At 43.7% G+C, this 24,738-nt stretch overlaps 1 protein-coding gene across 2 annotated transcripts in view; it reads right to left on the bottom strand.

Annotated features, from left to right (window-relative positions):
* HIF1A (hypoxia inducible factor 1 subunit alpha) overlaps positions 1–21,603 on the bottom strand; it is a 34,316-nt gene extending 12,713 nt beyond the window's left edge. The window contains exons 1-6 of one of the 2 annotated variants that reach the window (XM_085061122.1): positions 21,344–21,603; positions 7,093–7,283; positions 6,002–6,147; positions 5,816–5,900; positions 2,501–2,613; positions 1,238–1,440 (exon numbers count right to left, since the gene is read on the bottom strand). In XM_085061122.1, coding sequence (XP_084917248.1) covers positions 1,238–1,440; positions 2,501–2,613; positions 5,816–5,900; positions 6,002–6,147; positions 7,093–7,283; positions 21,344–21,378 — 773 coding nt within the window. In that variant the 5' untranslated portion in view covers positions 21,379–21,603. The remainder of the gene's footprint in view (positions 1–1,237; positions 1,441–2,500; positions 2,614–5,815; positions 5,901–6,001; positions 6,148–7,092; positions 7,284–21,343) is intronic. The other variant, XM_085061121.1, reaches the window with a different exon arrangement.
* Positions 21,604–24,738: the final 3,135 nt, after the last annotated feature.

Here is a 24,738-nt window from a genome sequence, read left to right as displayed (position 1 = left end):
GATTTCTTTAGTCTCTAGAGGGCAGTGCTAACCAGGGAAGTGCTTGTATTTTGCCCCACTCTACACACAGAATGTGACCAAATAAGTACCTTTTCTGTGACACCATCAGCCCTAGACAGGTAGTTACTTCAAAGGTCAGAAATAACATGTACTAACCTCTTTCTGCATCTAACTGCAACAGCTAACTAGAAATTGACTTTTGTTATAAAATAAAGGAAACGGGCAGTAACAAATGACACCAAATTAAAAACAAACAAACAAAAAAATGAAACAAACCAACCCCAAACAAAAACTTTCCTTCATTTGCATTTATCAAATTTGCCAAGCTAAGTTCCCAGAAGATAAGAAAATCAGTCTTATGTGTCTGACTCCACCCCTGATTTGTACCAGAACACAAAATCTCTTTTTTTTTCAACAACAGATGTAGTGCATTAAAAGTGCAGCTGAACTTCTGGGGGTTTTTTGACAGAAGAAAGCAGACACTGATCTCCTAAGGAAGGGAGAGAGGGTGAAGCAGTAGCAATAAAATACATCTGACAAGTATCACACACTTTTCAGTCACCAAAATGCCCTATCTGCAACAAACCTAAAATCCTGCTTTTTCAGTGTTTGGAGGAATCTTCTCATTTCAACTTAATCACTGCCACCATAGTAAAGACCAATTTGACATGGCAGTTAACTGAAGGTTAAGGACTCATTCATACTATCATAGAATGGTTTCGGTAGAAGGGACCTTAAAGATCATCCCATTCCAGCCCCCTGCCATGGGCAGGGACACCTTCCACTATCCCAGGTTTCTCCAAGCCCCATCCAGCCTGGCCTGGAACACTTCCAGGGATGGAGCAGCTACAGCTTCTCTGGGCAACTTATTCCAGTGCCTCAGCACCCTCAGGGTCAAGAATTTCTTCCTAACATCTAATCTAAACATGCCCTCTGTCAGTTTAAAACCATAGCTCCTTGTTCTATCACTATCTGCCCATATAGAGTCCCTGTCCCTTTCATTATTCTAAAGTAATAACCCTGCATCCTCCTTAGATCTAAAAACCTGGCTTTTAAGACATCATGATCAGTGAGGAAAAGCCCAAATATACCACCAATGACTGATTGCATTGTGGAGATGAAACAAATTATCAAGAAAGACTGTGTAAATGTATAAGGCAAACACTAGCCAACATGTACCAGCCCAGCAAATCCTTCAAATTAATTTTTTTTTTACAGTATAAATCATATATATTACCTTTCATCACAATAAGAAAATTTCATATCAAGACTGTGACGACTGAGGAACGTTTTACTGTCCAGGGGGACCTCAATGTTTGATGGGTGAGGAATAGGTTCACAGATCAACACCAGGCAGGTCATGGGAGGCTTTTTGTATCCGCAGTGAGTTTGGTTCCCACACGTGTCGTACACACGGATGTGGCCAGTGCAGTGCAGCACCTACAGGGAGTTGGATTTTAGCTAGAGACAAGGTTTGCTCTGTCAGACAACCCAATCCTATTCCCATCAGCACACCCAGAGCCAAATCCTGCCCCTCCCCAGCACTCAAGGGGACGGTGACAAGGGATGGCTGGAGGAAAGCAGTGTCCTCCTCCTCACCCCACACAGCCTGGGATGGGTTCACCGCCCACCAACTCCTTCTTCAGCACTAGCTGAAGCAACACCAGACATTACTGCATTTCTGTGAACTCTTCTTTCTACTCACAGTAATGACAACTCTGATGAGCAACTGCCTCGGCAAAAGGTATCTCACAATTTAAATCTGAAAGTTATGGTAATAGTGGCAACCCCCATTTTAGATCTTCTGCAGAGGTGTCGACAGAGATCAAACATATTCTTCAACAGAAAGGAACTTTTGCATTTTGTGAGGTTTTCTTTTAACCATTCTGAAGTAGAAATAGTTCACAGACAGCAGCAAAGAAGCTGTTTGATCCAGAATAATCAAATTCAAATCATAAAAGAGAACTGTGAGCCATAATCCACTCGATACAGTAAAAGGTTACTTTGTCCAGAGGAGAAAATGCATTCACTGCAAAAAGTTATCAGGCTGGCCTCTTTTTGTTCCAACTGTTACAAAAGGGAGAGCCAGCAGCTTCAAAAGAATGGCATTGAAGTCCTTCAGAGAGACCTCAACAGTCACATTTTCAGTGTCAAATCAAAAGAAATCAGGGATCAGCATAAGTGGTGTCAAATATTTTTTTCCCAGAGAAGGTTTTATGCAAATATATTTAGTAATTATAATTATTTGTAAGTAAATGACTTTTAATTTAAAATGCAAAATTCATTACAAGTTTTGAAAAACTAATTTTAAAACATTGTTTCAGTTACCTCCATGACATAGTCAGCATTAAAATTCAGCATAATGAAGCACAACCATTAAATTATAAAGTACTTAGTGAAACTCAAGCTCGTTACATGAAGCAAAAATGTTGAAATGCAGTGTTATGACATCTGAAGAGGAACCTGCCAAACTATGCAAATATTCCTTTGCATAAGTTACCTTCCATGTAGCAGACTTTATATTCACTGTTCTTCCCCTGCTAGTCAGAGTACACTTCATTCTGAGAAAAAAGCTGCGCTCCGTGTTTTGCTCTTTGCCCTTTTTCACAGGACCTAACAAAAGCAAACAGCAAAACAGTTCATAAAACACTTGGATCATCTTCCAAAGACATAAAAAAAACTTCCACAAACACTTTATAGAACTTTAAGACGAAGGGAAGACTCAAAAAATATACTAAAAATATTCACACACCTAATAGCACTTTTGATAATGGCATTTTTCAGAACAAGTTTTACTATCAAGTAGACAAAACCCTCTTAAGTTTCACAGTTATAGAATGGTTTGTATTGGAAGAGACCTTAAAGATCATCTTGTTTCAAGCCCACTGCCACAGGCAGGGACACCATCCACTATCCCAGGTTGTTCCAAGCCCATCCAGCCTGGCCTGGATCCCTACCAGGGATGGGGCAGCCACAGCTTCTGTGGGCAACCTGGGCCAGAGCCTGACCCCCTCACAGCCAGGAATTCCTTCCTAAAAATCATCTAACCCTGCCCTCTGTCAGTGGGAAGCCATGTCCCCTTGTCCTGTCACTCCAGGCCCTTGTCCAACATGCCTCTCCAGCTCTCTTGGAGCTGCTTCAGGTACAGGAAGGGACTCAAAGATCTCCCCAGAGTCTTTTCTTCCCCAGGCTGAACATTCCCAGTCCTCTCTCAGCCCATCCTCACAGGAGAGGCTTTTGATGCAGCCCAGTTTCAATGTTTTAAGATTAGTATTGTATTTGTAACCAACTCCACACTCACAGATTTCAGGAAAAAAGAGTGGGGAGAAAGAGAGACTGACTAGAAATTAATTATATTTTTAAACTGTGACAGAGGACAAGAAAAGCTCATGCAGAATAAGAAGCCTTGTTGAGGTGGTTTCCACTAAAATGCACCAGCAACTCACTATGGGGAGGTTCAAACCAAGTACATTTTGGGCTTGTTGCTCTTCAGGACTGCGAGTTTTTCAATTGAAAATTAACAACTCAGCTGTTTATATGCATCCAAATACTTCCATGGTGATTTACCCTCTTGGAGTCAACACTGACCAAGTTTTTAAACACATTATCAACATCTTTGGGAGAAAAAAAGTCAAGAAGCCCTAATACAAATCAGCATTGGTGGCACTTATTTTTAGCCTTACTTCCTATCAGCAAGCTCTAAACTTAAGCTTTTGCCTGTACAGGGGAGATCCTTGCAGATTCAATAACTAGTTACGCTACTGTGGGCAAAGAAAATGTAGCTGATGCTATCAGGAGAACTGCAAGCAGCTCACAATGTGTGCAAAGAGGACATCAAGCACCCAGGAGAAGGAGCAGTGGAAGAGCCAGTTTGCTGAGGCTTGCTAAGGAGAAAGGACCAAATCAAGGCTGAGGGGGAGGTTTAGAACACATGACCTTACTTCTGATACAAGTTTATATAATAATTTGCTCTCATCCTCCAGAGACAACATAGAACAATGTTAAAGCTCCTATGCTACCTTGTTTATTGCTTCTAGCAGAGGCAAAGACTAAAGGGCTCAAGCACATTTTATGCTACTTTAAAACATCCTCGATAATGGAGGAAGTGGGGGAGAAACAAAAGCAGAGTTCACAGAAGCAGCAAAAATTTATTTAATTCAATAAGTTTTAAGAGTTAAACCAGTCTAGAAATTGATAGTTGAAGATCACACAATGTAAGTGTTACAAAGTCCTGAGGCTTGAGGCTCTGCTATGAGAAGCAGCAGTAAAAGATGGAGCAACTTGCAAGTCTGAATCTGCACTGGCCATTATTTTTTAAAATGGCCAGCTTTGAAAGTTTAAAAAGCAGCTTCATAAAATGAGAATGCAGTTCTGTTTCTGCCAATCACATTTAAATTCACTTGCACTTGTACAGTCCCTAAGGGGAATATTTAATACTCAATTCAAAACCAAAATAATTCCACTGATGTAAGAGCTGCAGTAGAACGCAACCTGGGAATACTAACAAATATAAAAATATACTATTATTACTGTAATTTAGACTTCTGTCTGCCAACATCATTTGCAAAACAGCTTTTGTAGTAATGCTTTCCAGACATCTGATTCCAGTCTGGCCAATTTAGACATGCTTGAGATGGTCTGCACAAAACTCAGTGATATGACATTATTAATAAGCTTTTGCAACAAAACCAGGTTTCTTTCACTGCTTTAGGGAAGCTGTTCCCCCAGCCCCAAGATGCATTGCTGTATTCCAAAGGAGAAGGCAGGGGAGAAGTCTAATCTAGCCTCAGAAACATAGTTAAATTCTAAGGGTGGACAAGTTTACAAAATGGTTACAAAATCAAAGTCAGGCCCCTAATGCTACAGTATCTTATCAGGTCCTTTCCACTGAATTAAACAGGATGACAACATAAGACTCACATAAGATTTACAGTGCTACAGGAAAGCAGAGGTCAGGTTTATTAATTTATCACTATCTGGATTCAGAGTCCATATAACCCTCATTTGATGAAAGGGAAAGTAGTGAGGTCAGATTTTAGGCTTCTAACTACTGACTAAAGCAGTAGTTGTTTGGAGGCATGCGGGCTGCCAAGTCTTTATAGCCTTTATCAAATCTTTAGAAGACATAAAAGCAATAATTCTTGGGCAATTGCTAAATTTCAAAGCATACAGAACATGTAAACATGGTGTTCTGCTTCCCCAGACAGAGAAAAGGAGACTCAGAAATCTGTGAAAGGATACCAATTTCATGCACCAATTAAAAGGTGCAGAGAAACATCAACCCCAAAGCCTTTTTTGGGGCTGTTCAAGTATTCCCAGATTAGTTTCCTGGTGTCCTAAAATTTAAATACAGTATCTTTTGTCATAGGTATACCACCACAGCTTTCTGGAAGAAAGCATTTGTTCTCAGTTGTCCTGGAAAGGCAAGCCCAGACCAAAACAAATGCACCAACTGAGCTTCTTCATGTCCGTCTATAGCAATTGCTTAAAATCATAGTCATTCAACCTAACTCTAATTTTATTCCTGTAGGCACTTATTCTTTCAACCCTCAAGAACTCCATTTTAGTCATTAATTTTGTTAGATTAAAGAGTACTAATGAAGTTTCATTTCTCCTATAATTAGGATATAGCCAAAGCATTTTGGTTACTCCTGTTGTTAGTATCTCTCAACAAGGTTTAACTTGAGATTTAAGAAATAAAAACTTACTAGCTTTTTAACTCAACACCACTTTCTGGCAGATATCCAAATGGATTAATACCAACACAAATTATTCATAAGTAAATTAAATTGATTGTTATTTTCTTTCTTCTCACCATTTCTGTGTGTAAGCATTTCTCTCAGCTCCTCATGGTCACATGGATGAGTGAAATCAAATACACTGTGCCCCGTCAACTCAAACTGCAAAAGTTAAGAGGTATATGGGTGTTTAACTTCACACACACAAAAGTGGAGCAGCTTTTACAGATTTGAAACAGTCTTAGGAAATGTCAGTATTTCACCTGAGTGAGCCCCATACACTTGTTCACATTTTCAGACATGTAAATCATGTCCCCATCTTCAGACAGAACCATGACAAAGCCATCCAGAGCTTTCAAGTAGAAACAGTTCAGTTCCTTCTCCATTTTGGCTTCTGTCTCCAGCTCACCTGCAAGCAGCCACACATTTTTATTTAAGCAACCACCAGCCATTCTTCACTTACTATCAGGAATGACTTCTGGCACCAGTCTGCCAGAAGTCAGTCTTGCAGGACCATTCAAAATCAGTATAATTCATTTAGATAAATGATCAGTTCTTCAAGCTCCAGCAATGGTATCACAAATCACAGAAAATCAGAGTGAGGTTAACCCTCTGTGCTGTTATGTATTACCAATAAACCTTCCACCTTAAGGAAAAGGTCTATGTGGCAAGAATTTTACCATTTATCTCAAAAATGCATTACAAACTTCTCTCAGGGCTTTCTGAGAGAGATTTCAGAGTCTGGCTACCAAAGTTACTCCTCCATGCAGTAAAGGTAGACATGCATGAGCACAAATAAGCAGTACAGCACCCATGACATGCTATACAGCTAGTGGTTCACAACCTCCTTCAGACACTCCCTCCTGGAATTACATGTGCAGGGGTAGCTGCAGAGACAACATATCCTCAGCTAACTTCACCTCCAGTGGAGCACTTTACAAAAACACAATTGACAAAATTATTCCTTGCAGTTTACATTAAGGGGACACAGCTATATTTAGCTCAGTCAAGAGCAACTGACTGAGCTAACCAATTGCCTACAGTCAAGAAAGCACAGCTGGAACCAACAAATTTAGCGAAAAAAGAGGTTTAAATGAAGGAAACCAACTTTGGGAGAAGAGTCAAATGAGGTTGAAAAGGGCACTACAGCTGTGATGAGGCAACCAGGATCATCAGAATAGAAAGGGAAAAAATAAAATCCGTTGAACAGCGCATTTTTCCCGTGCCATTGCCAACAGCCAATTCCTACTGTAAGGTCTCCCATCTTCCCAGAGAAAGGACACAACTATTACAGGTTCTACAAATAGCTTGTTCCTCAATATCCCTCCCAGATGGTGCCACGTTGTTCCCTTACCAGCATCCAGCAGCTTCCTCATGCGCAGGTAGCTGATGGTCAGCCTCATAATGGATGCCTTGTCCAGGTGTGCACTCACAGTGTGGGGCAGGGGCAGCTGGTGAGCCAACTCATAGAACACCTCCGACTCCTTGCTCCTCCTGCACCGCGCGGCATCTCTCGACTTCTCTTTCCTGCGCTCAGAGCTAATCCTAGGGAAACAAAGTTTCGGGTTAATATTGGAGACAGAGCTCTCAGTGAAAGGTATGTTTGAAACTAAGTTACCTACAGACAAATTAACCAGTTGCCAAAGTTAAATAGTTTAAAAGACCAATTGTAATTCTTTGTATCAGCTTCTGCCCCTGTTGGGCTCTGCTAGAACTAAATTGAAACCCACGACGCATTCTTCAAACAGACACTTTGGTACTCAGAACCGCTCCTGCTTATGTCATGCCTTGTGTGCTGCCTCTCCAGCCTCCAAATCCTGACCCCTCAAGTCCATTCAACAAACTACAGAGTTATTTCCAGCTTGATGCTCCAGCATCATGTATTAAGTACACTCTCCAAGCTCTTCCTTTTTTACCATCCTAACGGGTCAGATAAGCAGGGATACTGATTTAACATGAGATATCCTGCTTTTCAAGCAATCCAGAAAGTCCCTTTCCCAAAACCATTCTATGATGATTCTGTGATTCACTCTTTCTCCAGAACAGCCCCTTCCATAGTCTCCCCTATACAGGAAAACAATACCTCATTCTCCTTCCATTGCCTCTGCAGACCTGATTCCTCCAAGGTAAAGAACACCTCACTGAGAGAAAGCACTCAAAAAACTAAGACTGTCAGTCAGGAACAGGGAGAATTCCCCCTTTTCCTAACACCCACACCAGGTCACGTTTGCCTCATGCATCTGATCAGATGAGTTTTGAACTAAACATTTTGACATGGGGGCTCTAAATTTTTTACACATGCAAACAAGAACTGCCCAGTTTTCTTTTTATACATTTACATTTTCTGAAGGCACCCTGTCTTCATTTTGCACACACCTGAGATTCAAAAGGCAGCTGCAGTTTGGGAATTACTTTTTTAAGACTTCACTAGGATTAAAAGCCATCTACTACCATTGCCAAACTAATGTTGCTAAGTCTGTGGATCTGTGCAAAAGTGCTTTCTAGTTAGCACACATCCTGTGAGAGGTGCAACAAATTACAGAGCAAAGCAATTCATGGGCTAATGTTCCCTGGGACATAATGAGACAGATGCAAAGAATGACAGAATGGTTTGGGTTGGAAAGGACCTTCAAGGTCATGCAGTTCCAACCCCCTGCCATGGGCAGGGACACCTCCCACAAGACCAGGTTGCTCCAATCCAGCCTGGCCTTGGACACTTCCAGGGATGGGGCAGCCACAGCTTCTCTGGGCAACCTGTGCCAGGGCCTCACCACCCTCTGAGTAAAGAGCTTCTTCCCAATATCTAATCTGAATTTTCCCTCTTCAGTGTTAGCAAATACATACCCAAAAAACACGTTTTTAGTCCTTTACCTGCTATGCTACCCACAGTGGCCAAAAACCTGCTTAGTTTGTTCAGAAACATACATGTGACAATACTATTACAACTGATGATGGAAGCATGAATGCCTTGAAACATGGAAGAAATCTAATAGTCCAAGGTAAAAAACAGAATAAACTATCAGAATCACTTCCAAAATTACCTTCATTTTTACCAACTTGATAAAACTGTATGACATTCCCACCCATTCCCAACTCTACCACCCTTTCCTCCACTCCTGCCACTGCCAGAAGAGAAAAACTGTTTCTGTGCAATGAGAAACATTAATAGATACATAGTAACAATAGAGGCCTTTGGAAAACTAACTCTGGGGAATCATAGTTGTAAAAAACCCTGGACTTAAAATAGTCCCATTGATTCATGTGAATATAAGCTCATGTCACTCAGAAAGACAGCCTAAAATATCTGACAGTATTTCCCCATCTTACAGATTTCTTCACATTGAATTTCCCTGTGACAACAGATGTTCCTGTTGTAGTGATGGATATCTTGATCTGAGAAGCTTGAGGCTCCTGACATACAGGTATATCTGGAAACAGCCATTACGAAAAGTCTGACCTTTAACAATACTGCAAAAATATTTTAGCTATTTAACCTGACTGATTAAACATTTCTTACTAAAGACAGGCATCAAGTACCTTTTCTCTTGGTGGAAAACGAAGGGTGGAGGTGAATAAACATGTGGATTCTCTTTGTCCTCTTTCTGAGACCACAGATTTCACTGTAACTCTATTTTGTCAAAGGTATTTCAAGGTAACTGTCGTGGTTTTAACCCCAGCCCACAACTAAGTACCACAAAGCTGTTTGCTCACTACCTCTCCCACCCTGGTGGGATGGGGAGGAAAACTGCAGTGAAGGTAAAACCCAGGGGTCAATTTAACAACAGTTTAATAATTGAAACAATTGAAACAACAGTTTAATAACTGCAATGACAAGAGAGACAGCAAAAAGAGAACAAGACCCAAGACAGGCAAGTGATGCACAATGCAATTGCTCACCACCCTCTGACTGATGCCCAGCCGGTCCCAGAGCAGGGAATGGCACCTCCCACAGTTAACACACTGGACATGATGTTCTGTAGTTTGGAATATCCCTTTGGTCAGTTCAGGTCAGCTGTCCTGGCCGTGTCCCACCCTGGCTCTTGTGCATCTCCTCACTGGCAGAGCATGGCAAGTTGAGGAGTCTTTAACTAAGGGGAAGCACTGTTCAACAACAGCTAAAACATCAGTGTGCTATCAGCATTATGCTCCAAAATACAGCCCTGCACTGGCTACCAGGAAGAAAATTAACTCTATCCCAGCTGAAACCATAACAGTAACACAAGCAATTCTGCTGCCTTAGAAAGATTCACCTTTATACCCTTGATTTTTGTTAGCTACTCATTCAAGATCTCTTCACCTGCAGAAAGTTCATCCTACAACAAAAACTCAAGAGAATTCCTGGAAGTAACTGGTTTCCACCCACAAAGATTCTTGCAGTTTTGTCACAGCTTCCCTTTCAACTGCAGACACTTTTAAGTTAAACCCCCCCTGCCTTGGCAATCAAGCTGAGCACTTAAATTCCACAGGTTTGTCAGGCTTGTGTGAATCACACAGGGCATGTAGAGAAGGACAGATGAAAATAGACACTAACCTCACAAGTTGGAATTTCAGCCCGTGTATTTTCTTTCTGACAGCCTAATGTTCTTGAAAATATTTTGTGTAGTTTCCAGATTTTTGCCAGGTTTTAGCACCCATGGCAGCAGCCTTCAGAAGAAACAGTCAAAACTTCTCCCAACCACTGAATTATTGATTACTGACTGAAACGCTGCTCAAATCCAGCCCACAGTGCTTTCTGTTAAAAATTAATCCCTGAGTAAGATCATAAAATGCTGCTAGCTGGAACTGATGGGCAAAACCCAAGGAAAAGGGGAAGTTGAAACCAACCAGTGCTGCCTGAGTGGCAGCATCTCCTCTCCCTTTTACTATGTGTTTCCTTTCTAGAAAGGCTACTACTATAGATAGATGTTTAAACTGTACAGCACAGTTTGCTATTTTTAGCTGCTATTTAAACCTAAGCTGTAACCAATCTGAGTAAAACCCAGCCATTTAAATAGGAAGATTAACTACCAGCTTCAAAGAGCGTTTCTTTAATGGATCAAATTAATAGGGAAAAGGTCTTTCACAAATGAGGTTTAATTACCAAGTGAAGTCATTGTTGCCTCAACATTGAAATGCCACCAAATTAAAAAAAAAAAAAAAGAAAATTCTTTACTATTGCAACTACTCTAAGCTTTGTTACAATTGCATAAAGTAAATAAAAAAACCACACATCAGCATCTGTAGCTGCTCACAATTTTCTGTGTAGTCAATTAAATGACACTGAACTCCTCTAAAGAAAATATTTTTCCAAAGTGAGCACTCTCTCATCTTGGGGGGAAAAAACGAAGCTCGAGGAAGGCGATTTTAAAAAGGGAGATATGAACTGCCACAAAATCAGTTTAAATAAATCATATCACTTCTCTTATCAGTTCTTTCAGAACTGCCCCTCTGTAAAACTCATTATCTTCACAACAGAAATACTATTCTGCAGAAATGGAACCAAGCTCCATTTAAAATAAATCCCAAACTTCAGAGCTGTATTGTACCCTTCTGCTGTCAGTCTGGCATGAAACAAAAACACCTCAAGAGTCTGAAGAAAACCTCAGCTGCAGAGTGGATTATACATGCAATGAAAATATCAGAAATGCCGAGTGGATTATACATGCAATGAAAATATCAGAAATGCTGGTGCTGGGCAGGAAATTGCATGCATTTGCAGGTCTGATTTTTCCTGCACAATTTGAGTGCCAGACGTTCATTTCCATTTTGTATTTCTGCCATCAGAATACAGAAGCAGAGAATCCTAAGCACGTTATCCATCACAGCTCACTGAAAGCACTGTTTCACTGGCTCCTTTAAGCCCAATGCCACTTTTCACATATATAAAGAGATGTTTACATGCAATAGCTGAATAAAATCTGAGTTCCAGAGGATACTTGAGTTAGACCCAGAGCAAAAGGATATTTTATGACCAGAACTCACTGCAGCTGAACCAAGAGCTGGCTTGGTCCTACTTATTTACTAATGGTAAATAGACAAAAAAAACCTCTGGAAAATTCCACCAATAACTGGTAAATTTTGGTTGCAAATAATTAGATTAAAAATGGTCAATAGACAGAACTTAAAATGTGTAGCAGTCAACTTCGTCTCATTAACTTTCAAAATCACCACCCAGTGTTAAGAAACTTTTAATATTGTGTGCATAATATTAGATTAACATTAAAAAAAAAATCAAGAGGTTTCCTTTATGTCACTTTGCTATGGTTACAGATTATCTAGCCTTTCTCCCTTTCTAGCTTATTGTTTCTCTAACCAGGTACATTTTGCCCTATACGTATTTTCCATTTCATGTAAAATAACTACTGTACATGATTAATTAACTGAGATTCATCCTTCTTGATACAAGTTTTGAGAACATTCTAAAACAGAAACATCTTCTGATAGCAATTCTCATTTTTCTCTTTAGATTAACTTTCTATTATCAAGTGGCTTTGTATTTATCACATTATTTGTTCCTAAAGTTTCATAGAAATATACCATGTAGGAAACAAGTAATCCAAATTAATAACGTGCCTCATATCTCCTTCTTGAGATTTGACTAGTCTTCAGTTCTGCCATTAATTGTCATCATTTGCTAGTAAAAGACTCAAATAATATTTCCACATTAGCAACAACCTCTCCTCTCAGACGGTAAAACTAGTCTGGGAAACACCTGGCATAGAAATGGAGTCACAAAAACTATATCCATGATAACATAGCTTCATTTTTTCTTCATTACAGCAAAAAAAGATGCAAGTGTTACAACACAGTAATATAGTAAGAGTATATGCCATTCCTGTGGTATTAGAACTTTGGAAAGTAGGCCTGCAAGTGGTCTCATGTTTAACTTTTAGGGCTGAATTCATTCCTGCAGCTGGTACAAAACTTGGTCACCTTTTCAGGCTCAAGCTAAGCCAGGCATTTCTGGTAGCACAGCAGAACAGGACAGAGGGGCAGCTCCTGGTTTGCAGCCATACCCTGCAGAATACCCAGAATAACCAGCTGTGTCCACGTGGAGTGTGAAGGGCTCAGCCCTGGCTATGTCCCACCAGCCACTCTCACCTACAGCCAAAGAGTGTTAAAACAGAGCTCTACTCTCCTGATTGTGCTGAATACACAATCACTAGGGTTTTTCCCACTGTAAGATTTGTGTTTTGTCCAGAGCTGCTAGCCATGATACTTGCTAAATTATTCCTCCATGCAAAGAAGGCCCAAGCAAGCCCAGCACCTAGCACAGAGAAACTAAAATGGTGGAACTGCTCTACAGACAACTTCATACAAAACCCTGGCTTATAATGAAAGAGAACAACACTCAAATCCAGTTATTTAGACACATGGGGAGCTAAGAAGCTGATCAATGAGGGGGGACAGAGCTGCAGTGCTAGCAGCATCTATCAAGTCTTGAGACAGACCCACACAGACATGGCCCCGAGTCTCAGCAGCCCCGAGAGCCCCATTCCCTCCCAGCCCTGCAGTGACGCACTTGCCTGGCCTGACCAGCAGCCCAGACTGTTCATCCCTCAGCAGGCAAACTTTTTCCAAATTGGCTGGGAGGGGTGCTCCTTCCTCCTGTGGCAGCTCTACAGAATTAGTGCAGTCTCTCAGCTGCCAGTTCTCCATGAGCTCGGGGTTACAGCTTTGAGCCACCTTGCTTTGACGTGATTTCCTTTTAAAGTATTATTGCTTTATGGCCAATTTTATTTACTAGTTCTACTTACGTTATAGTCTGGGTAGAGAGTTCTTGTAAGGAACCAGAAAACCCCACACCCAAACCTCGTGTATAATCAGAAGCATGTGATTACACAGAAGAAAGTCTTGCTCTTCATGAATTAATGAACATCACAGCCCACTAATCTAACTCAGGAAAAGAACTCAGAAAATCCTTACATACAGTATGAATGATTTAAAAGAAATTTAACTGCAGAAACTAACATAATATCCAAGCAGAGACAACACCACTGTATGTAAACTATTAAAATTAATTCCTTTGTACATTTCTTTCCAACACAGCAATTCAGACCATTTTCTTTACATGAGGGCAGAGTTACAGGCACTCCCCATAGCTTGACTACCACCAAAACAAACCCCTAACTGATAAAACTCTAACAAATCAGGAGAGCAAGCAGGCAGGTCAGCCTGGATTAGCTACAGCAGCACAAACGCTCCAAAAGCCACTGCCGTTTGCAAAATGAGAGTGGGGAGAGACAGCGAGAGGAGACTCCACTGGGCTGCACATCAGCTCACCTAGAGAAGTCACATTATGGAGACCACAAAGTCCATATAAACACCCATCCTACAGACAAATTACAGCACACACGAGCCAACAGCAGAGCCTTAAAGGCCTGAAGGCAGCACAGGACCACGCTGACAAGATAATCCATCATTTGGATTTGGCCTCGAATTGACCTGAAACCCCAACTACCTCCCCACACATAGAAAGTGTGAGTAAGAAGGAAAAAGCTTAAACATTGTAACTTCTAATTTAGATCATGGTGAAATGAATCTATCGTGTCTTACTATACAATGTAACCCACTCATAATGTAACCCTTTGCATCATAATTTACTGTTTTTAAATAACCACATGGCACACAGTGGTGGTATGTAAGAAAACATTTTTTATTTGGCTGTGTTATTTAGCTTTTTCCTTCAATATCTTTTTTTTCTCCCCCAATTAGTTGTGCTCTACCCTTCAGGATGAAAGATACATGGTAGTTAAATTGTGTTTATTATTACAGAAAAATCAGAGCTATTTAAAAGAGATATCTGAACATGGGCTTGACAGAATTAGACACTAAGTGCTCTGCTCCCTTCAGCCTTCCTGCTTTTGCTTCTACCAAGCTCACAAAAAATGATGCAAAACATATCCCCAAGATATCCGTCAGGCTCTCAGTTAACGATGTTTTAGCTAAGAACTGGTCTGTCTTCAGACAGATGCAGACTCTTGATAAAGTAACTAATGTTAGTATAAATCATGGTATTAAAATATATCTTCTCTTTTGTTCACTGCATTAGGTTCTCTAGACTGGAGGCTGGACATTTTCCCTCACTGCTTCCACCCAAGTTTCTATCCTTTCACCTCAAACCCCTCAACTGCTTTCAGTTAACAGGGTATTTTGCAGTCAAAGGTTTTAAGAACGGGGCGGGGGGGGGGGGGGAACAAACCAAAAAAAACAAAACCAAAAAAAACCCACAAAAAACCAAACAAAAAAGTAAGAGATATCGATTTTTATTATTCTGTATGAATAAAGAACAAACAGACCCACTAAGCAGTCAAGAGAAACATTTACAACACTAGCCAGGACAAAAAGCCTGCAGCAATGTCAGCTCAGCATCCAGTAGACTCAATAGGGTGCAAGGAAAAAGTCCTTTCTGAAGGTCTGAGCACCAAAATTTTCATCCCCAGCTAAATCATTCCTTTCTTTAGTTTAGCTAGTGGAAGCTGCAGCCTTTATATTTGATGTGGATTACTTTTTGTCTTCCTCAGAGCATATTCCCATGTCTTCCAACAGAGGAGAGCAGGGAGCAAACATAAGGAGCTAAGCCCCTAGTAACTCCCTTTCTAGCACAGCAGTCCATTTATTATTGTCATTTGTGAGCAAAAACTGGAGCCTTGGCCTGAAGTCCTTTTGCTTCTTGAAATGCACATATTTTTATAAAGTGACATCAGTCTAGTTTTGGTTTAGGATTGACAATAAAATAACTCATTCTGGTAAACAAAACAGGTCATCTTTTTCAGGCCACACTTCAAGGATTATTACAAATTGAGTCAAAAAGGTTATTAAATAACTTGCTTGGTAAAACCTCCCAGTGTTGTAATTATAATCGGCACTGCTGATTCAGTATCCTCAATTCTTCAGGCTCTACTGAAGTTCAAGCTCTATTTTAATGCAGTGAGTTGAAAGATTTGTTGTAACATTTCTCAAAATGCTTAAGGAGCATTCATTCACACCAAATTAAACAGAAGCTGCACAGTATCTCTGCTAATGCACACAGAGTTTGTTATGCTTTGGTGTCTTTAAGGAACGACTAATCTGGAAGCACCAGTTCTTCTTCAGCGCCAGCAAAGCCATTTTGAATGTTGTGGTACTAAAATATCTCAAGGTTTAAAAAGGCTACATTTCTCTACAAGTCCCAGAGTTATCAAACTTCAACAGGAAGAAAGGACAGATTATGCACACGATGAAGCTCCTCTTTATCAATGCACTGTCTCTGAGATCTCAAACCCAACCCCCAGGCTGGTATGAACAGGCGTAGCTTCAACTGAGGCTGTGGCTCCACATCAAAGAACCCTGAGGTGTTCGTCACCTACGTAAACTGCATTCAAAACATACATATGCTGGCATGCATTCACTTGATTCCATGTTCCTAATGATTTCAGAATGTAATTTTCATAGAGATTTTTATTCCAAGCTAAATAGCAGAGATCTCAGTAGAGGAAAACCTCAATAGGCTTCATATCCAATGGTAATTTGGAAACCTGTATCTTCCTTGAATTTTCAGTCATTAGTTAAAGTACAAAGGCTAAGCTTCTCTCCTGGGCCATTTCTGTAATCCCCAGTGTCATAAAACCTCCCTGTGTCTCTCATTTCAGAGCAGTACTCAGTGGAAAACCGAGATTCTCCTGCATTCTCTTCCACCCAATTTAGTACAAAGGAAGTTTCTCAGGAGAGGCTCAAAATGCTCAAACTTTCTCAAATTCAAAAGGCAAAGGGCTGTTATAACATGAAAAGATGATTAAGGTCCAAGTTCTTTCCATGCATTACCTAGGTGGTTTTTGTGAGGCATGTAAACACCTGCCCATATAACTGTGTATGTGAAGATAAAAGGAGCAGTTGAGCTGATGATTTGTAATCTGGAACATTCCTTCTTTTTGGACACCAGCTTGCTAGGAACGGGTATGGGTTACTGTGCCTTCTTGTAAGACTCTCGATAGATTTGTTTTTGTTTTGAATCTGTTTGTTTTTTAAAGAACACATCTTGTAATTGGATCGGTATTTGCATCTCCTTGGAAGAGCAGTATCATCAGGAAAAGCTTGATGCTCTCGTATACTGTGGGACTTCCCTCCTGGGTTTGCTTAGCAATGCACTCTCTACAACCATGTAAAAATTATTTTGTTGGCATATCCTAAAACCAAGCTCTTCAGGAATAAATTGAGTTAATACTGCTAAATTTTCTTCTGTAGTACAAAAAAAGGATACTCAAAAATCAGCAGCTTCTGTCAGTCAATGTCACCTTTAATATCAAAAAACTCATGCAAGCCTGCTTGAAATCTAGCATTCGTACAGAAATTGGTGCAATATTACTACTGAGCAACATGAACACATTCAAGAATTCAATCCACTGTTCCATAGGCTCAGCAAGAGTCCTCCAGGCTTCCAGGCTGGAAGCACACCACAGGGAACAGGCACAATCATAAGAGTTTTGGGTTTACACTCTAACGCTGCTGACATTTGACAGTGTTATTAATATTTATTGACTATTTTTTTTTCCACTTCACCATCAGCAATCAGAGTCTTGGAACCAGCCACATAAACTCCAAGCATCACAGTTCAAGGATAGGGAGGAACAAAGGTCTATGGTTGCTTTCACAATGTGCAGAGGAGGAAGTGAGCACCTGTAGGTGAATTCATGCGTTCCACTGCTGACTGAGGTCTACACGTGACAGCAGCATGGTCTCTTCTCGTGGCAGCACCTGGCACTGCTTCTCAGCTCCTCAAGGCTTACAAAGGACGTGCCACCCTAGCCTAACCTAAGTAAGCACTTGATGGGCATTTCTGATAAGAGAGAAACCAACCAGAAGATGGGGAAGGCAATTAAATGAGAGAATAAAATGGATTATCCACTTCACACCTTCACCTTTAAACCAACAGTTGACTTAACTGCCACATTTAAGCTGCTGATAACAGTATGCAGCTACATTTGTTTCCCCCCACACCTTCCAAAAATGGTCCAGGATGTGCCTCCAGACACCAAAAAGTTAAAGCATTTCTACAGAAGGCTGAGGTGCAAAAAAAGCTTGAAAGTACTTAAATAAAACCTTTTAGTGTCGCATCACCCTGTTACAGACCGCATGACAACCTGGACCATCTGATCCCAGCTGCACTGGCCCTCTTGGCCAAGCATGGACTGGTTGTTAGTATTTCAGGCACTCCAACCAAGAGACCCAGACTGCAGACTGGAGACACTGTGTTTTAAAGGGCACAGCAAGCATGACTGTAAACAAAAACCAGAAAACCCTCCTGCTGCTTTCATCAGCATACTGCCAAATTATCAGACCTTCACTGATAAAAGGGAACCAAAGCATCAGCAGAGCTAAATTACAGAAAATTTCTGCAGCAGGCAAGTCCTCCACAGCTGCTCTAACCCTGATTTTCAGTGCCTTGATGCTGATGAAGATGGGCAGTAGCACTATGCTGTCCCCTTCATCTTTAATGGGCATGGGAAAACAATTTCTTGTCATTTTTACTGACGGAATTCAAGAAACTCTTTCATATTTGAGGCAGTGCAGACAACACAGGTAAGCCCTATGGCACAGCAAACAATCCAGAAAAATCCAGAAAGCAGTAATACCACCGTTCTGTGTGCCAGAAACCACTCAGCCTTCCCCATACCTGCGGGAAGACTCTACAGGAGATTCACTGAAAGATTCCTCCTCTTCTTACAGTTCAGAAAGTGTCACAGTATACAAAAGGGTTTTGTATTCAGTTTCGACCCCAGCAATGGTGGCTCAGTTCCACCAGCGCTGAAAGAAATTAACAGACAAAAGCAATGGCACATCCAATCCTAACGACCTCACACAGGTTTAAGAAAAAACAGGGGTAGCCACTGCCCTCAGAGCCATCGGCACAGGATACAGGCTTCTCAAACAGATTCTGGCGCTGGACTTCAGCGGCAAATATCCAGCAGAAAACCCTCCAGCCTTTCAAATCATTCCCCTTAGACACTAACAATTAAGTTTCAAGGCCCAACTCTTAAGAAACTGATAAGATGAAACTCACAAGGCACTTGTGTCAGGATGGTAAATTTCACTGGTAAATTTCATACTCTCTAAGACCCAGAATGAGCACTCCAGAAACCACTTCTCATTTATATTTAGCGCCAATAGCATTAAAAATATGTATTTTATGCTACAAGGACTAACAACACATTAGAAAATAATTAATCTGGGCTACCCACCAGCTGCAAGCCACTACCAAAATAGCAACTAACCCATAACCCTAAATGGCTCATTTATTTAAAAAGGTACCAGAACTCCTCTGTTAATGGTGAAGTGTCACAGCACAGACCGGGGGAAAAACTTTTCATTGCATCAGCCATCTGCACACTGGAGTTTGTTAAAAGAATATTGAGGAAAATCTCATACTTCTCAACAAAAGCCTTCAATTTGGATCAAATGAGAGTCGATGAGCAAATAAAGCTCACAACACCTCTGGTTCACCCACCCCATGCGCTGAAACTCACTGCTTGTACCACCTGGGGAAAAACCGAGGAGCACATCAAAGTGATACTACTGAAGAATGGCTAAAACCCAAATAACTCAGTATCTAATCAAGGTGGTGATACTTGATTTTTTAGGGAGTCTTGACCCCTGTACATACATGAAAAGCTTGGAACTACATCAGAAATGGGATTCAACAGGCCAGTATAAAAATCCACACCTCCAGATACTGTTATGACTAAATTTCACTTATGTAAGTCTGAGACACAAACTTGGTCAAATTCCATATTTTTGGAATCTCACAGCACATAATTAAGTAAACAACAAGCTTTACATTAACTATCAAGAGATAAACACTATCCACACACAAGCAGAGGGAGAGGCAAGGAATAAAAGGATCTTAACCCATACCAAAACTGAGGTGTACTGTATATACAATTAGCCAGAGTTTTATCATCAAAGATGATAAAGAACAGGACCTAAAGGACTTCTCCCTGCAAGGTATTCTGAACATGGACACAATCAAACATTAACCCTTCTAAAATAACCCAGGTTTTTGAGAAATGCTTGAGATTTCCATGAAGTTCTCTGCTGAGCTCATATCCTTCCTTTTTTACTTAGCCATCTTCACTCAACTGTACATCCACAGCCCTCAGGATGAATGCACCACAGACACAGCTTTATGTTTTCCATTAAAACCCTACAACAGGAGCAATCTGAATATTCCTTTATAAGAAACATTCCCAACTTTGAACTCTGTCTGCAGGAAACAGAAAACAACAAATTCTCTTTCTTAAGCCCTGCCTTTAGGAAGGAAGGATAAGCCTTGCATACGGATTCTTGCATTTTGAAGAAAGCAGATTACATCCAGGATAAGGAAATTGCAAAGAAAGAAAAAGTCCTCCAGTGGGGCAGAATGGTAAGTAAAAAATAACAAATGCTCAAGGGCAAAAGAAAAAAAAAAAAAAAAAAAAAAAGAAAAAGAAATAAAAAAAAAAAAAGAAGTTAAAAAAAAAGGTACCAGAAAACAACTTAAGTCTCAAACCCCCTTCCTAGCCCTGCCACTAAATTAGGGCAGCAGAGCAAAGCACCAATTAACCATTTTGGTTGCAACATTTTCTCCCAGGCTTCTCAAGAGCCACCAGCTTGGAGCAGAGAACCTAAAGGCTCAGTGCCACGCCAGGTGTCCCCCTGTTGGGATTTCACTGGACCGAGAGGCGCTTCTCCCCCATCCCAGCCCGGGGAAGGCTCCAAAGGTGCTGGCAGCCGGTGCTGTCCCGGCGCTCCGATCCCGGAGCTGCCGATCCCTCCTCCCAGCTCAGCACAAAGCTCACCATCCATTTTACAAGCCGGCCAGGCTCCTTCCCCGCACAACTTAACACGCTGTAACACTTACTGCGCTTAACCTGCTCAGATGACCCTTAGATACAAGGGCAGGCAAAACCCATCTCGAATAATAAAAACCGAGAAAAGGTATCGATATCCATATAAACAAACCTTCTGCAGATGGCGATTACGGCTATTAATCCCCCCACAAAGCCCCACCGCCGGGATCTGCTCACCCGAGCCCCCCGGCTCCTTAAACTTCACCGCCTAACAAAGGCTTTTAAGGCTTTTATTCCCCCCCCTTCCCCTAATTTGCGCTAACAATCCTCGGTGAATTATTCATACTCCTCAACTCACATTGTCCACCCGCCACCCCCTTTACACCTCCCCAGAGCGGCTTTTGGGGATTTTTTTTAAGCTCAATCTCTCCAGATTGCAAGCCGGCCCCTCTCCGCACAAAGCCGGGGCACGGCGGGCTCGCAGCGCGATCAATCGCTGCCCGCTCGTTTCCAGGCGCGGAGCACCCCGGGCCGCTCCCCGGCACCGCGGCCGACACCGAGCGCTTCCCCCGGCCCCGCCGCCAGCCCCGAGCCCCGGCCCGCTCCCCCCGCCGACAAAATGGCGACGTGGACGGCGGGGACGAGGAGGAGGAGGAGGAGAAGGAGGAATGGAAGAGCGGAGCGCTCCGCGGGCCGGGGGAGCGCGGGGAGGGCGGCGGGGAAGACGACGGGGAGGGGGCGGCGGTAACAAAGCGGGGGCCGGCGGGGGCCGGCAGCGGCGAGCGGGGGGGAGGCGGGGGGCGGGCGGCGCGGCATCGGTACCTCTTCTTGTCGGTGACGCCGCCGGGGCTGTCCATGGCGGCGGGATGGCTTCTCCTCCCGCCGGCTCCCTGGATGCGAGGCGGCCGCGGCTCCAATGGCCGCCGCGGGGCGCGGGGAGATGGCGGCGCTGGCCGGGAAGGGGCCGGGTCTGGGGCCGCGCGGGCTCAAAGCATCGGGGCACGGGCTGCGGGGAGGTGCGGGCGCCGGCGGGCGCGGCAGCAGCGGCGGCGGCGGGGGCGGCGCGGAGCCCGCGCTGCGCCAGTGAGGAGCGGCGGCGCGGCCCAGCCCCTGCGCGCGGGGTCAGCTGAGCGCTCAGCTGGGCGGGGGCCGGCGCCTCACGTGCGGCGCTGTGTGCGGGGCGGGGCGGGCCCGGCCGGCCCCTCACCGGCCCGCTCAGGTCCGCTCAGCCCCACATCGGCCCGCTCAGCCCCACTTAGCCCCTCATCGGCCCGCTCAGCCCCACTTAGCTCCACACCGGCTCCACTCGGTCCCACATGGTCCCACATCTGCCCCGCTCAGCCCCACACCGGCCTCAGTCAGCCCCCTCACCGGCCCCGCTCGTCCCCACTTAGCCACTCATTCGGCCCCACACCGGTCTCACTTGGCCCCACTTAGCCCCTCACCAGCCCCGCTCAGCCCCACACCGGCTCCACTCGGCCTTTCACCGGCCCCCCTCAGTTCCACACTGGCCTCACACTGGCTCCACTCGGCCCCACACTGTCCCCACTCAGCCCCACAGCGGCCCCATATCGGCCTCACAGCGGCCCCCGTCAGCCCCACACCAGCCCCACCCGGCCCCACTCGGGTCCACACCGGCTCACACCAGCCCCTCAGTGCCCGCGGGGGGAGCCGAGCACGGCCCGTGCGGATCCTGAACAAACAGCACCCCCGTGGGCACAGCGCGAGGAGTCAGTCCCTTTTATTTTTTCCCCTCTTTTTTCCTTTCTCACGTAACTTTCTTTAATGCTTGACTCCGCTGCCTTTCCCTAAGGTGTCGTAGTACAAAAAACCCAGGACCTTTAGAATCACACAACCATCAAGGTTGGGAGAGATATGTAAGATCATCTAGTCCAAGCGTCCACCTGGCATTGCCCCAGTAGCCCCTAAACCACATCAACCAGCGTTTCCTAAACACCTCCAGGGATGGTGACTCCACCCCGCCCAGCCAGCCTATTCCAATGCCTGACCACCCTAACAGGGAAATTTTTGTTTTCTGATATCTAATCTGAATCTCCCCTGTCTCAGCTTAAAGCTGTGTCCTCCTGACCTCTCGCTGCAGCCGCGGCAGCAGAAACCAGTCCCCAGCTCTTTACAACCTCTTTTCAGGGACTTTTAGAGAGTGGTGAAGCCCCCCCTAAACCTCCTCTTCCCGAGACTAAGCAAACCCAGCTCCCGCAGCCACTCCTCACAGGACATGTTTTCTAGTCCATTTCCAGTTAAAGGGTTGAGAACCTCACATTAATTAAAGGGAACAGACAGCTCCACTGCCGAGTAGCCCAGAAGGGGAGCAGGCAGGTAATTAAGCACATTTCGAGCAAGTTTTACAACTTCCCAAACCCCAACCAAACCCAACAGCAGAGCCAGGAGGCTGGACCAGGGCTGCGCTGAGACCCCACTGCCTTCCCTGCTATCCATCCAGGCTGGTCTGAACCCAACGCTATCACCCCGGCGCCTGTCCCCAATTTTCCTGTCCCTGCTCCTGCCCTGGCAAGTCCGGCCTCAGGGACTGCTCATCAGAGAGCCCCGCGATCTCCTGCTAACCTTGGCTGGCCCTGGAGGCTCAGCAGGAGGGGCTGGACTGGGGACACCTGGCACTGACATGGCCATGGAGGCAAGCGGCTCCTTGGATTGGGAGCCAGGACACAGCCATGGGGGAGCGGGGAGCCGAAAACTGGGGGCAGAGCCCATGCATTTCAAATTAAAAGCCGTAGATGTGTGCCCTTAGTTCAGGGTCATGTGTGTGTGAGCACTCCGGGGAGGCAGGAAAGGCATTGTTCCAGGCGGAGCGACCCCACAGAGCTCAGCAGTTCCTTTAAGTCTTGTGGGCTCCCTCTAGCAAGGACTTCAAGTGACCATCTGGAGCTGAACCTTACAAAACGACTCAGTTTGCAGCTCAGCAGTAATGATACCTTTAAAAAAAAAGCAGCTTTGACAGGCGTAAGTGACATTCTTGCGCTGCTGTGTGCACACGTGGTGACATAAGAAACACCTGCAGGGCAAAGTGATGGTATTTCAGTACTGCACCTTCCTAACACTTCTGCTGTGGATTCCCAGCTTCCAGGTAGCAAGCAGTTATTTTTTGCATACAGTCATGGTTGTTCTGTGTTTGGGGGTTTATTTATTTATTTATTTATAAGAAGAGGAAAAAGCCATGACCATGACATTTGATAGCAATCACAAGGAGTTCCTGTATGAAATGGATTGCTTCTGCCCACAGCAATCAGAGACGCAGAAGAGGCACAGGTGCTTCTGACTCTTTTTATTCCTCCAAGGTTTTCCATCCAAAAGCGGACAAAGCCCAGCTCTACTTTGCTTATGAGCTGTGACAACACGATAGCCCGTGGCATTGTGGCTGTGAACTACTGATATTTCTGTTGTTCTGTGCTCACTGGAGCCTCGAGAAGAAAAACAATCTAAGCAAGACTCAACCTCGAGTGTCTTGCATAAGTACCAAGAAGCCCTCCCCAAGGGCTCACAGACAACTTTATATATCAAAATGAGGTTTAGGCAGCTGAAACATAGGAAGAAATTCAGAAGTGCACTGCAGCTATGCAATATTTTAGTCCACATAACAGCCCCTAAAGAACTTCTGTGGTGAAATGGGGGGATGTCCTGGCAGGTGCAGAAATGACAAGGCCAGCTTAGAGCCACCTTCTCCATCAGAGCCCATGGAACACATCAGGGGAGTTTTGCTAGTGAAGTGGTGATAGCAGAGGTACTTCCCATGCCTTAGAGGAGGCTGGTACAACTCAGAGCAGACGTTGCAGCTTCTCTAATCTGAGTGTGAGGTTGAAGTGGTTCCTGGTAAGCCTGGCACACTTGAAAGTGAAAGCCTCTTCTGCACTTTGACTGCAATCTCAGTGCCCTTCAAAGACCAAGAGGCACTGATGTGGTCTGGACCAGGGACTGCCCAGCTGTAACCTACAGAACCTGCCTTACCCTATCCCTTAAGCTCTTATTTTCAATCCCATCAGTCTTTCAGGGACCAATTTTGGTCCCTGTAAACATGGATGTCTTAGGATTCACTTGTGCACCTTTATTCCCACTATAGGAATTCACATGCTGTGCACTACATCAAAAGGGTTCCTTGCTGAGTATTCTCACACCTTCTGATCACCTTAAATCACTCAAACGCACCAGCTCGAGATGTGTTAGTGATCCCTGAGTAAAAATCC

Source organism: Lichenostomus cassidix, chromosome 5 (assembly GCF_008360975.1).
Source record: "Lichenostomus cassidix isolate B80296 chromosome 5, HeHo_3.0, whole genome shotgun sequence".
In the NCBI taxonomy this organism is placed as follows: domain Eukaryota; kingdom Metazoa; phylum Chordata; class Aves; order Passeriformes; family Meliphagidae; genus Lichenostomus; species Lichenostomus cassidix.
Note: the sequence above shows the minus strand (reverse complement) of the source record. Positions and strands in the feature narration are given on the sequence as shown.